The 14,966-nt window shown below is 38.2% G+C and overlaps 2 protein-coding genes across 2 annotated transcripts; one reads left to right on the forward strand and one right to left on the reverse strand.

Moving 5' to 3' along the window:
* Positions 1–2,529: 2,529 nt before the first annotated feature.
* LOC129450881 (adenosine receptor A1-like) lies at positions 2,530–5,415 on the reverse strand. Its single transcript, XM_073870505.1, has 2 exons — positions 5,078–5,415; positions 2,530–3,306 (listed from the first exon to the last, which is right to left on the reverse strand). Exons 1-2 carry the CDS (start codon positions 5,407–5,409, stop codon positions 2,640–2,642), a joined length of 999 nt encoding a protein of 332 aa, XP_073726606.1. The 5' UTR covers positions 5,410–5,415; the 3' UTR covers positions 2,530–2,639.
* A 3,619-nt stretch (positions 5,416–9,034) lies between these two features.
* LOC129450870 (adenosine receptor A3-like) lies at positions 9,035–14,150 on the forward strand. The gene is made up of 2 exons (XM_055213903.2): positions 9,035–10,538; positions 12,465–14,150. The coding sequence occupies exons 1-2, from the start codon at positions 10,204–10,206 to the stop codon at positions 13,051–13,053; spliced, it is 924 nt and encodes a 307-aa protein (XP_055069878.2). The 5' UTR covers positions 9,035–10,203; the 3' UTR covers positions 13,054–14,150.
* The last annotated feature ends 816 nt before the right edge of the window (positions 14,151–14,966 follow it).

The following is a 14,966-nucleotide window of genomic DNA, read 5'->3' on the forward strand; positions in this document are numbered from 1 at the left end:
TATTTCCTAAAAAATTATAGTTTTTAATTTCAATTTCATTGTGAGAAAAATGTCTTTTTGGAAGACTGTGTAAAATCTTTTGACCACTCGGGGACGCCAGCCCTAAACGTCAAAGGTCACTTCAGGTCATGGTGTCAAGAAATATTTTTACAGTAAAGTATAAAAATAAACCATACAGTATAAAAATATTTTTTAAGCATATAAAGCATACTTGAAATGTTTTATTTTAGCACAAGAAAGTATATTAAATACATTTTAAATTGTGCGTTAACTTACAACAATCAAATCTCATCTAACATATAAATACAAAGTACAAATTAAATTATTTTAAAATACCAAACTTTAGATTAGTTAATCATTACTCTGGCCGTATATCAAAATTGACCTAGCTTAACTTATTAAAAATATCTACATAACAGTTTTTCAGCAGTGTGGTAGGGGGAGACCGGGGCTGGTTGTCTCACGGGTTGGTTGTCACACTGCTTATTCCAAACATACTACAAAACATATCAATTTGTTAGCCTTTAATAGATTACTCATTTGCACTTTAAATTTTGCTGAGCAGACACAAAACATTGAGGTTAGGAGACAATTTTTTATTTTTATAGGTCAGAGTAAATTTTCATGTTGGTGTTGTTTTTGTGTTGAGATCTTGTAGGATATTAATCATTCAAAAACAAAACTCTCATTAAAAAGCTAAAAGTAGTAGCTTTATTTTCAGTCATCTTTTAGCGATCAAGTTAAAGCCGTGTGGCAGCTAGCTTATCATGTTTGTCAAGAAGTCAGTCGGGGTTGGTTGTCACATAAGAATATTGGACATGTAGACCTTTTAAGACTATTTGTCTGTTTGTTTGTTTTTGTTTGCTGTTAAAATAAAATAAATAAAGCATTAAATAAAGAGATTTTAACACTAAAAATTATTTCATTTTATTTCTCAACACAGTAGATAATAGGCTTTATGCCCAGCTGCACGACTTCCTGAACATCAGCCAGCTTCTTGTTTCCTGTCTGCCATTATTGGACAAACTGATTAATCCAGGTGATTAATCCAACAACAATAATCAGACACACCTGGTTGAATCAGTTTGTCCAATAATGGAAGACAGGAAACAAGGAGCTGGCTGAAGTTCTCATAGTGCAGCTGGGCATAAAGCCTATTCAAGTAACTGATCACCCACTTTAATCCCATTGTTTAAACATAAGGGGCATTAATAACAACTATCATAGGGGTGAATTCATATTAAAACTTATTTGCAGTTTCTATCTTAAAAAACTAAAAAGTTACACATTATCGTTTGAGATCCCAATTTATCACTGAAATCCTATTGAACCTCTATAGGGACAACCGACCCCATACCCTGTGACAACCAACCCCGTGATGGGTCTTTGATGGTTAATTACTTCCTGTTACAATACATTATAAAAGTAAAAAGTATACACATTTAAAGCCAAGACTCCAAAGTTTCATTTCATGTAGGAATTACTGCTGAAAGATTTTTTGAAGATGAGCAATTCATGCATGAGTAAAAATTGTGACAACCAACCCCGGTCTCCCCTACTCGAAACATTTCCTAAATGTGTTTTTTAAAACTTCAGCATGTGAGTTAAGAGCGAGATGCTGTGATAAAAATCAGCTCAGAATTTTACGTTGTTGGTATTAAATAGACAAATCTGCACACTCTTAAAACGAATGTGTTAAATTAACACATCTTGTGTCTAGTTAAGGACAACACATCTAGTGTGTTGTCCTTAATTTAACACATCTCTGTGTTATTTTTAGAACAACACACTTTGTGTTGTTTTAACACATCTTGTGTTGTCCCTTTTATTTATATGAACTCTAAATCAGCACGAAATGACACATAATGTGTTAAAATTAACACATAATGTGTTAAATAGTTTAACACAAAGCAATGTGTTAAAATTAACACACCCTGGATGTGTTAATTTTAACACATTGCTTTGTGTTAAACTATTTAACACATTATGTGTTGTTTTTAACACATTAAGTGTCATTTAAGTTCATAAAAAATAAAAGGGACAACACAAGATGTGTTAAAACAACACAAAGTGTGTTGTTCCAAAAATAACACAGAGATGTGTTAAATTAAGGACAACACACTAGGGGGCGGTTTCCCGGACCAGGATTAGCTTAATCCAGGACTAGGACTTAGTTTAATTAGGAAATATAACTAGTTTTAAACAACATGCCTTACTAAAAACATTACCTGTGTGCATCTTGAAGTCAAACAAAGGGCCCTGATGTATTTTAAGATCTGTAAGTGAAAGTTGTTTTCAGTTTGGAGAGCTCTTAAAAGTGTTTAGGTCTAGGACTAGTCTAATCCCTGTCCGGGAAACCGCCCCAAGATGTGTTGTCCTTAACTAGACACAAGATGTGTTAATTTAACACATTCATTTTAAGAGTGCAGTAAGCAGAAATATTAGCAGGCTATGTTTGAAAGTTTTTGCAATAAAGCTGATATCAGTCTTCCATTTGCAGACAAGAAACTACGGTATTGCTTGAAATATCTCAGTATCAGTAATATAATGCAGTATATATCAATATACATTTAAAGTATATCATGTTAATGATGCATATTACTAGAGATTCCATAACTGCCCTGTGCTAAAGATCTTAACTAGCGGTCAAAACCATCTTGGCTGTTTTTCACTTTATATCTGATGTTAGTGTTGGAGGTGGTAGCGGTTTTATCCAAGTTTTGGCTGCTTTGATCTGTGTTTTGCTTTTTGCTTATAAGCCTCATCAAGATGTTTTTATATGCAGTCTTAATCTTTGGGACCTTAAAAGCGTACACTATTGGGTTAACTGCAGAGTTGCCATGCACAAGTAAAACGCCTATGTGAAAGGCAACAGCCGGCATGTTTAGACTCGGGTAAAAGTAACTCAATGAGTTCATTATGTAAAGTGGGAACCAGCAAATAGCAAACAGAGCCAACACCAAAGCCAACGAACTGGCCAGTCTCCGCTCTTTCTGAAGAAAGGACCTGGACTCCGTAGCTTGACCGATTCCTCTTCTCAGTTGTTTAGATATCGTACAGAAGATATACAAATAGAGGACGAACATGACCACAGTTGGTGGGAGGATGCAAACGAAAAATACGAAGTTGACCAGGTACGACATGGGAATGACTGCAAGAAATTCGCAAGTGAGGGTTGAGTTGACGTTTGTTGTGGGGTCTTCTTTGTGCCATCCAAACAGGGGAATGAAACCCAGAAAAGAAGCAGAAACCCAACAGACGGTGACCGCTGCCCACAGGTTTTGTTTTTTGATCGCTCCTCTGTACCTGAAAAAAAGAGAAACTTCACTGCTGGCTTCATTAAACACCATAATAGTCAATGTCTTTTCTGGAAGAAGTTTTGCAAGCAGGTGCATTTATTTATGGCTGTCCTTTGTACTCTGTGTTCTGTCTGATTCATTGATCAGTTCATTTAAAGGGGAAAGAGAATGAAAAAACATTTTTATCTTGTCTTTGTTGAATAATGGTAGTCTACCCGCATTCACGAACATACAAAAAGTGCTAGACATGCTAAACATCTCAGTCTCATAGAAATTCCTCTTTTAGAAATGTCAGCCAGAAAACAGCCCAATCTGAAAAACTGATGCTTATGACATCACAGGCATCTAACTGCCCCTCCACTTTAAAATAATTGGCTACATTTTTGACTGGCAGCAAAGTCAGCCAATCAGTAATGAGATTGCAAGTTAAGTCAGTAGGGGGAGCCAAAAAGGTGCAAAACCACTTGTTTAAAATCCCCCACCCTAATAGAGCTATTTGAGAAAGGTTTTTAGGAAGCTTCTAAGGCATTACAGACCCAAACAAAAACATTTTTGTCTACATGTCACATCACAGAACAAGGATATATACCCCGTTCAATCATTCTATGTCACCTTTAAAAATATAGGTAATGACTTTTGCAACTTACCTTTGTACTACACACAATGGTTTAGGAGGATGTCAAATTATTAATAAAGCCGTGTTCACATTAGACTTTGAGCATGCAAGTATTTGTCAGATGTTGCACCAACAGTCGCTTGAGTCACCGTACATCACATAGGTTTCATTAAAATGAATGAGATTGGATCATTTCGCCATTGCTAGTTGTTGGTGGTGTCCACGCAGCTTTATACTTTTTTGTGTTTGTTTGTTTTATATCCCTATCCCCAGGTAATAAAGTCAAAACCAGGGTAGTATCCAGAAAGTTTTTTCAGGAGTGGCCAGCTAAGACCCCATAATTATATTAGGATGGCCAAAAAAAATTACTAGACACATAACTTAAACTATTGATTTCCAATGCTATATAAAAAAAGGAAAATGTATGCTGATCATTTCTGAATAAATCTCCAGATACACCATCTTTAACTTTTATGAAAGGCAACTAGGTAAATAATAGGGGTGTAACAATACATTGATATGGATCAATACATTGATTTTATTTCTAACGATTCAATGCATCGATGCCACACGTAAACAAATCGATTTGAGGGACCTTTATTTTGAAACTCTACACGTCCTCATTTCTTGACGTAAAGTCCATCTATGCATTTCCGCCAAAGTGTGCATTTCTGTTTATTTTCATCTGCAAGCGTCAGCAAGTGAATGAGATGCAGCAACAAAGCAGTTGAAGCATCAAAGATGCAGCGAAAGTGAAAGTAGCACTTAAAAAATTATGTTTTGTCAACTTCAGTGAAAAATTATAATGCGAAAAATTATTTCAATGGTAACATCTAAAATGTAAAAAAGTAATTTTTAAAGGTTTTCTCACCTTAAATTTTTTCACTTTAAGTGACAAATTTAAGTTAAGAAAAGTGACATCAATTAAAGTAATTTGTTTAAGTAGATCCAACTTTTTACAGTGCATTGTTGTGTCAAATATAAACATTTTCTGGGTTAATTTAACTCGACAACTGGGTTTGTCCTTTTTGACCCAACGCTGGGTTGACAATAACTTGTGCATTGCAAATAATGCAATTTAATTTAAAATATTAATACATTTTCTAGGTTGGTCTTATATAACGTAAAAACTCAAAACTGTAACTGTAATAAATGAACTAACCTCAGAGGATTATGGACACGCAGGAATCGATCCACAGCGATAGCGAGCAGGGAATGAACGGAGGCTTGGGTCAACACAATGACCACGCAGCTGATGAACAGACAAGTGTAAAATCTCGTCTGTACTCGTCCATCAATTAACACAGCCAGAGGTACGACCACAGACCCCACCAGAAAATCAGCCACTGCCAGTGATACAACAAAGCAGAAGGTGGTCTTACGAAGAACCCGGCTCGACCAGACGGCCCAAATCACCAACAGATTCCCAAAACAACATGCTATGGCGATAAAAACCTCCAAGACCGTATAGATCACCTTCTCACTGTTCGACATGATGAAGCAGAAAGTGAGCAACACAGGATGAACTCAGTGGCAATGGTGGGTAGGATAGGAAGTCCTCTTTGGTAGACAGATGCTGAGTGCTCACGTGTGCATATGTAACGTTAAAAATCTTGCAAATTCAGTGACTTTTCAAAATATACAGTACAAAAGCAGGGGTGGAGCTCATCAGAAATTTTAATAGCAAATAGGTCACAGTTTTCTTCAATGCATTGATTGACACTTTCTGATCCCGCCTCTTCTTTCCCTTCTTCTCACTGCAGAAATATCACATTCAACATGCGGGTGTCACAGTGTGACTTTTTCCGCCCACGGAAAAAAGGTTGGGCGGACCACAGAGTGTAACAAGCCACACCCCTTCCTAGTTTCCACCTCGAGGAGGTCCCAAAGCCACCCCAATGACCAGACACACGAGAATAAATGTAATTAAAATGAAACTGTATTAAATTATTTAAAAATGAAGCAGGAAGGGGAAAGGGAAACTAAAAACAATAGCTCCTTCGAGCCGCCAGGCGGAGCTTCCACGGGACAGGGAGGGGGATGGATTCCTTTAGCTTGGTTACTAGAACCCGTGGCGCTCTCCTCTTCTCCTGGAGGCAGAATCACAAGAAATCACAATGAGTGTACGACTACTATCCCTCACCAGCAGGGGTTGACGGAGGTATACTCCAAACTGCTGATGTTCCAGTAGCGACGGCTCTCCTGTTCTTTCTCCGACTAGTATTTCTTCCTCAGGTCCGTGCTGTAAGCAGAAGTAAGTAACTCACAAGACTGGGACTTTACTTTCTTTTTCAGGTTCGTGCTGTTAGCAGAGGTAAGTAATACACAAGACTGGGACTTTACTTTCTTCCTCAGGTTTGTGCTGTAAGCAGAGGTAAGTAACACACAAGACTGGGACTTTACTTCCTTCCTCAGGTTCGTGCTGTAAGCAGAGGTAAGTAAGACACAAGACTGGGACTTTACTTTCTTCCTCAGGTTCGTGCTGTAAGCAGAGGTAAGTAACACACAAGACTGGGACTTTACTTTCTTCCTCAGGTTCGTGCTGTAAGCAGAGGTAAGTAACACACAAGATTGGGACTTTACTTCCTTCCTCAGGTTCGTGCTGTAAGCAGAGGTAAGTAACACACAAGACTGGGACTTTACTTCCTTCCTCAGGTTCGTGCTGTAAGCAGAGGTAAGTAACACACAAGACTGGGACTTTACTTTCTTCCTCAGGTTCGTGCTATAAGCAGAGGTAAGTAACACACAAGACTGGGACTTTACTTTCTTTCTCAGGTTCACTCAACACAACGGTCACTCCGTACAACCTTTACTCAGGGGCAGTGGACTTAACAGGGTGAGAGTTGAACATGATGTGCTCTGACTTACGGCCTCCAAGAAGGTCAAAGGGGACCCACGGCCGACCTGCGGCGCTCTGGGTGTTGGAGAGACGTTGAGTATGAGTATGTAGAGCCGAACGCTTCCCTTGCTCCTCCTCTACTCCCGGTACCGGAGATTACTGCACAGGAGCGAACCCTTGAAGAGGCTCCACACACAAACATTTATTTCACGTAGGCGTCAGCCCAACAGCCCTTCGTCAACAGCACCAATCGTAAGGAGGTTTACTCACTCCAGTAGATAGATGCTCCACCACTGCCCGTTTGTCCGTCCAGCAAAGACCCGTCACTTTGTCCTCAGGGAAATCCTAATTGTAGATGCCTTCCGCCCGCACTCCACCAACCTCAACGGCTATGATCTTCTCATGGCTCCTCTGGCCTCAAAGTGGCTCCTGTCGACAAAAGCACAGCATGACACTGCAAGCTTTAAGTGTACACACACAATGAAGACGAAGACTCACCCACGACACTACACACACTTTTTGTGAACTACGGACTGAGCCAGAACTCGACCCGGGTCCCTTGTGCGGTTGGTTGGGCGATTTTCTTGGTGGAGGGGAAGAAGTGTGGAAACGATGGACACAGATGGGCTTTTAGCGAATGATTTCTTCGCCCAGTTAATCCAACCTCTGTTTCCTCCGTATACCAGTTCTGCCCGACATCCTTCCTTTTTACGCCAGATCAGGTTCCCGGGGCAACGACAACACAGCACTTCAACACACACGCTAGAGCAACCGACACAACATGAACAAAACACGACCCCATTTGTACTTCCAGAGCTCTCTTTATACTCCTTCCTTTCTCCTCTTCAGCCAATCACCAACCGCTGTATTAATTTTACGCACCTGTATTCCATCTGGCTTGATTTGTCCTCGGAAAACTACCGGAAGTTCCGGTGTTTGTGGTAAATCGTCCGGGCGGGAACTATCTCCGGGTGGAACCAATCTCCTCCAGTTTTGGTTCCGCCCACAGAAAAAGTCACACTGTGACACGGGCATATAAAACCAAATTTTTTAAGGTGCTACCAATCGACATTTTAAAGAATGGTTTATTAATTTAGATTTATATACTAAAAGCTTGTTTCCTCACTTTTAAGTAAAAGATGGCAGAACAAAGAAAAACCCCTCATAATAATAACATTTTTAATATAAATTGAATTATGCAGCATGGTTATTCAAACTAAAAATACAAAACTATTACTAATATATAGATATAGGTGCGGTTTCCCAGAAAGCGATTAGATTAGTCCTAGACTAAAATAAATGTGAGAGCTGTCCAAACTGAAAACAACTTACACTGATATATCTTAAAATACATCAGTGCCCTTTGTTTTGCCACAAAATGCACACAAGTTTTGTTTTTAGTAAGGTATGTTTGTTCAGACTAGTTATATTTCCTAATTAAACTAAGGCCTAGTCCTGACTCCTGGTTTGAGCTAATCGCTCTCTGGGACACCACCCTATGTATGACCTCCTTCAGTAGGAGCTGATGGCCGGATATCTCTTTTCATTTGAAGTTTACATGAAAGACATTTGTTTTTGTGGGTGAGAAGTGTTAGGTACATTTATATTTAGTCATTGAGACGCTTTTTTCCAAAGCCACATACAAATGAGGTAAACAAGTCTCATCAAGTCTAACACACAATACATAGCCAAGGGTTTTTTTTATGACAGAAATAAAGATAGAAAAAGACATTAGTAAGCAAGGCTTTAGCCGATTCTTAAAGACTGAAGAGTCAGCAGATCTTGTTGCAACCGTCAGATCATTCCACAAATGTGGAGTAGAACCAGAGAAGGTACGAGAGAGTGATTTTTCCCCCTTTGTTTGGTGGCAGAGGGATCTAGTGGGTACACAAAGCCTCATTCAGACCACCAGTGACTTTCTCACTGTATGTCGCCCGTCTTTTTCAATGGGGCGTTTTTAAGACTAGTTGTAATAAATGAGTAACGTCCACTCCAGTAACTTTTGGGACGGCAATGGCTCAGTGGTTCATGTAGGTTGTCTACATATCTGAAGGTTGGTGATTCAATCCCCGGCTCCACCTGACCAAGTGTCGAGGTGTCCTTGAGCAAGACACCTAACGATGAGCTGGATGGCGCTTTGCATGGCTGACACCGCCTTCGGTGTATGAGTGAGTGGGTGAATGTAAGGCAACTTGTAAAGCTTTTTTATTACTGTAAAAAGCGCTATATAAATGGAGTTCATATACCATTTAGTCCATTTATAACTGACGAGAGAAGGAAGACGTGAACTCCATTGCTTGCTCCCATTGGTAGTTTCTTCCGAAATTAGGGTTAGCATATTATTTCATTTTGCAAGCGTTTGAAAGGTGGGCAAGCTTATTAGCTCTTGTCTACTTGTGATCCGAATGACCATAACGCATCTTAATATCAGGTATTAGCAGCCCCATAGATATAAAGTTTGACTTACGCCCTTCAGTACGAACTGATTACCAGATATCTTTTTTCATGTGAAGTTCACATCTATCTAAAATTATCTTTGGTGAGAAGTGTTATTTTTGTCTGCACTCTTATGTCTTTAAATGGAGTACAAACCTTTTCTTGCAATTTTGCAAATTATTTTATGAGATTACAATGATTATGTTGGATATCAATACATTTACAGCAATTAAAAACCTGCTATTTGTACTTCTATGACTGAAAAAAAGGCTTTTAAAGGTTTTAATCCAAAAAATTTAAATTTCAATAAAAATGTAAACAACACATCTTTTTAATATTAATCTTAAACTGGGGGTCTTCTTCCTCCGCTTAGTTTTTCAGTTTACAAATTCCGCTTTCTAAATAGGGATTAGGCATGGCGCCAATCGCAACTGGCTTTTTAAAGGGATGAGAGCTGAGACTCTCATTGGTGTATTGCACGTTTTGCCCAAAACACACCCATTACTCATTAGGAGAATATGAACAACCCTTTTAGGCCGTGCGCTTGGTGCATAAACCATTTTTCCGTCATTAAATTAGCAAAAGTGGGTTCGAACACGCCCATTTAGACGTCGTGCGCTTTAGACAATGCGCTTAGATTGTTAAAATAGGGCCCATGATGTTGTAATCCAAGTCATAGACATAGCAATGATAAGTTAGCAGATGTAAAATGTATTATGTGCATTTCCACAAACAACGCTATCAACAAAAGTTCCAATTATGACCAAAAGTAGCACAAAGTACTCTCAGTAACATGTTATCCATTTGTATGGCCTAAGAAGAGACATTTTTTTAACTGAACATTGAAAACTCTAAATTCTGCTGCATTATTTTTAACACATGTTGGGTGTCCCCCATAACAACGGCCCAGGAACTGATGACAGGGTATCTCTTAATTTGAACTCACACCTACCATATCTAAAGTTGGTTTTGTGGGTGAGAAGGGTTATTTTATCTCTGTATAAGCTTTTATTATGATGGCTGTTGATGGAAGATATATTTTCATAGTTTTTGACGTTCTTATAGCTATAGGTTGTTGTCTGGGCAATCTGCTGGTGATATGGGCCGTGTGGAAGAGCGGAGCCCTAAATCAACCCACCTTCTGTTTGATCGTATCACTGGCGATGGCTGATTTTTTGGTTGGCAGTGTGGTTGTTCCACTTTCTGTAGTTGAGGCGTTCAAAGTTAAAATGTCTTTCCATCCATGTCTCTTTATAAGTTGCTTTCTCATAGTACCGCTTCAAGCCTCAGTGTTTACCCTCCTGGCTATTGCTTTGGATCGATACCTGAGAGTTTGTATTCCCTTCAGGTGAGTTTTTATTTTAAGATGATGAAACACTCTTATTGTATTAGGACCATTCCACCAAACATTAATAAACTAGTTGCCTGAGATCGATTAATACCATTTTGAAAAGTAAAATATGCTTTATAAGATTCAGTGTTGAAAAAGCTAAAACAATTAACTTCAGTTTTGACAAATTACAATATTCAAAATCACTGGTAACACCAAAAAGTTGGAACAATTAAAAAAAAATACAAAAAAAGTTGAAAAAACTAAAAAGAAATGTAGGTGTGACCAATTGAACATTGTAAAAAAATGCCTCATTTTTGTCAAATCCATATCTTTTATATGTCACTTTAACTTACCAATTAAGTTAAACAATTTCAACTTGTTTTTATAAGTTATGTCAAAACTTAAAATATTAGATGAATTGCAAAACCAAGTTGTTTAACATGCTACAGTTTTTTACCGCAAGTAATTTTTTAGGTTGATCCAACTTTTCACTTTTTACAGTGTGACACCAATTAAATTTGGCACTTTTACAGTATACAGTATCTATACCGTACACCAGTGGCGGCTGGTCAATAGAGGGCGCTGGGGCGCCGCCCCCCTAAAGTTGACCAGAGAGGCAAGCTACTTTAATGTTACCAAAAAGTTAAAATAAAATAAAATAATTTAGTTGTACTCTTTAACTATAAGTCATGTTATCATTTATAAAAAAAAATCAAAACCGAGTTCATTGTGTGTCTTGGGCGCCACCCAAACAAGTGTGTATGTAGGTCAGTAACAGTGGCGGCTCGTGACTGCACTTCTGAGGATGCGCTAATTCATAATAAGTGTTCGGATTGTCACGTGTGTGGTTCCCTTTTCCAAAATATGTGTTATGCGTGTGGAGAGATCCTGTGTGCATCACGTGTTTTGTCAAAATAAGTGCCTGCTGGAGACGCGTCAAAACCGTTTATGATAAAAGAGACGCTCGCGTTCCCTAAATACACGCAAGACACTCTCTTAACAGTAAACTCTGATTACGCATGAGATATCTGGCACACGCCAGCGTCTCCTTTCAAGTTCAAGTTCAAGGCAGCAGGCACTTATTTTGGCATGACACATGATGCACACATGATCTCTCAAAGCGCAGAACACATATTTTGAAATGACGAACCACACACATGACAAGCTACATACATGTTGTGACGAACTTTGCATCGTGAGCTTCAAAAAAAGAAGTCACCAGCCGCCACTGGTCAGTAAATGTGGTAAAAGAATGTGACTTGACGCTGAGCTCTAATTGGTTTGTTTCTGATCCGCCTTGGGGCGCAGCACAGTGCGCCCCCAAACCCTCCCACTTATTTTGTAAGCAAATCAATATTGTTTTTTATATCTTTGACCACATGTGATTGGATCGTTCTCTGAGTCTTATAACTGCGTTCCATATTGCCATGTAACTGTAACAACTGTGACAATAAATGCTCTACGGCTTCTTGTTCTTGGAAGAAGTGAATATAAAAGAAGAAAAAACGACGGTGTGTGTGCAAACTCTGTCTATTGCCTTTGTGTAATTTTTTGTAGTTGAGTGTCCCATCTTAACGTTTTCATGCGCATGTGGACGGCCCGAGTGTTCAGCTTTAACTGAAGTGTAATGGAAGAGCGGGAAATCATTCTCCAGAACAAAAGTAAAACTGTAACAAGATGTTGTCTATCTGAGGTAAAGACACAAAATCTAATAAGAGTCTGCATTAATCTGCCTTCATCCGTTTATTACACAAGATGCTTTCAGATACAGTGTCATGAGTTTAATTCAATAAGTTTGTTTGCGCCCCCCAAAAAGTTTTTGGCACCAGCCGCCACAGCCGTACACAGTATTTAATACACAAAAGTACTACAGTTACTTAAAGCGTTAATGTTAGAAAAGCTATTTCAATGTTTTTTGTGTTGTTGTTTTTTTGCTGGCAGGTATAAGTCTACAGTAACTAAAAGACGCTCTTGGGTTCTCGCTGCTGTGTGCTGGATGTTGGCGTGTCTGCTCGGCTTCTTACCAATGTATGGATGGAACAAACCTCACACTTTGAAACGTCACAACTCCACCTTAAACTGTGAATTTACAGCCGTCATTTCCCTCTCATACCTGGTTAACTTTATTTTCTTTGGTATCTTTATGCCTCTGCTGGCCGTCATGGTTGCTTTGTATTGTTACATCTTTTTTAAAGTTAGAAGGCTGAAGGGAAAGACGGGTATTGCTGAATCCGGTGCATATAACCATAAGGAGCACAAACTGGCTGGCTCACTGGTTTTGGTTTTGGCTCTGTTTGTTGCATGCTGGCTTCCATTACACATAATGCACACTATTAATTTCTATCATTTCCCGATTAAACGAGTGCCTTCTGATGTCATTTATTTTGGTGTTGTAGTAGCTCATGTTAACTCAGTGATCAATCCTGTTGTGTACGCCCTGAGGATACCTAAGATTAAGACGGAGTTCAGAAAGGTTTGGAGAAGCCTGATTGGCCCACAGCAGCAGACTACAGAGTCATTGGATTTATAAAGTTACAGTGAAAGTCAATCAGGTTCAGTGGTGTCAATTCAACTGATTGTGTTCTAATCGGCTTGGGGAACAACTGCAGAATTTAAAGGGCACCTGTTATGCAAAATGTACTTTTACACGGTGTTTGGATAAATGTGTGTTGGCAGTGTGTGAACACAACAACCCTACAATAACAAACACCATCCCTTCTTTTTATCCCCATTAAACGAGAACAGTCTCATTAAATGCTGTTTTGATCTCTTGTTGTTAATGTGATGTCACACTGATAAAGCCCCGCCCACAGACACTGACTGACTGGTTAATATTTACCTAAAGCTTTTCTAAATGTGTTTGTTAGCACATTGTAGCGCTAATGTGGCTAAATATATTATTGTCTCAGACTGTATTCACAGGAATCAAATCTGTTTTAACCAAAAGCACTCACTGTCTCTTTTGTAAGTGAATGAGAAGCAGTAGCTCATTTGCATTTAAAGGTACACACTTGAAAACAGCAAGTTTTTACTCCCATCTAAACATGGAGATTTTGATCTGTGGGGTACTTCTTGTCTTCAAATCTCAAGACTTATCTAGGCAGGCTTTCATGTGATTGCTTTTATGCTTGTATTAGGTTTTATTAGTTGTAATGATTATTGTTGTTAATGTTGATTGTTTTATTGTATGGTGTCATTGAGTGTCTAGTAAGGCTCCTATAAATAAAATGTATAACAATAATAAAAATAATTTTAAGCTGAAACTTCACAGAGACGTTCTAGGCACACCTGGGACTTATATTACATCTTATTAAAATTTTCTCCCAAAAATGTACATTCTGTAGCTATTTACAAACAATGTCATTTTGAATATGTTAGACTTATTTTTATCTATCAGAAGTTTTTTATTTTATTTACAGTAATACGATTTTCATCTATTTTGCGCTTTGCCCAAAGTCAGAAATCTATTTTTTTTAAGAGGAAATGGCATAAAGCAGTATATTTTAAAGTAATTGTAATGAATTAAATCAACGTTTTTATCATGTTATGTCAAATAGAACGTTTTCAATATTTTACTGCATTTTGGCGCTTGTGCATTAATAAAACTTTGCAAACATGCCAGTTTATCTAAAACTGTAATGTAACCTGACTTTAATCATGTTTACTGCAGTAACATAAATCTGTCAGCAGGGCTCCTCCAAACATCACAGAATAACAACATCTAAAAGTCATTGTTTGAAGAGCTGAATGTGAATAAACTACAATCTTAAAAATAAAAGTGGTTAAAAGATTCTTCACAGCGATGCCATAAATACAAGAAGCACTTCTTTTATATCTTTATATAACATACACTGTCAAAAATAAAGGTACGAAGCTGTCACTGGGGCAGTACCCTTTAAAAAAGGTCCTAATATGTACCATTTAGGTACAAATTATGTTCCTTTAAAGGTACATTTTGGCAGTTCAAAGTACTAATATGCACTCTTTGGGTACAAAGGTGTACCTTTTTGAAAGGGTACTGTCATTTGTGCCGCCTTTTGTGCCTTTATTTCTGAGAGTGTAAAGAAACTTCATTCAATACAGAAATGTTCTTTAGATGTTAAAGTTTTTTTTTAATGGAACCATTCTGAGTAAAGCATCATCTTGAGTTAAACATCTATATTTAATGAAGCACATGCAAAAGACCTGAACCAGAAGTGATGTGACCTGTTTTGCAGAATATGAAAGTTTGTTGCGCAAAACCCCCATTGTTGTATTTGCAACTTTTAATCAATCTAAAGTTTATGTTTCATTTAGATGTTTTGATCTTAATGATCTTTCGTGTTAAAAATGATAGCTACAGTCTTAGTAAATATAGGGTTACTACTAGCCTGTGTGCCAGCCGATCTTAGCCCCGCCCACAAGATTTTGAAAGCTACTATGCTTGGACAAATGCTGGTCGAA

The sequence above is a fragment of the Misgurnus anguillicaudatus genome, chromosome 8 (assembly GCF_027580225.2).
Source record: "Misgurnus anguillicaudatus chromosome 8, ASM2758022v2, whole genome shotgun sequence".
Taxonomy (NCBI): Eukaryota; Metazoa; Chordata; class Actinopteri; order Cypriniformes; family Cobitidae; genus Misgurnus; species Misgurnus anguillicaudatus.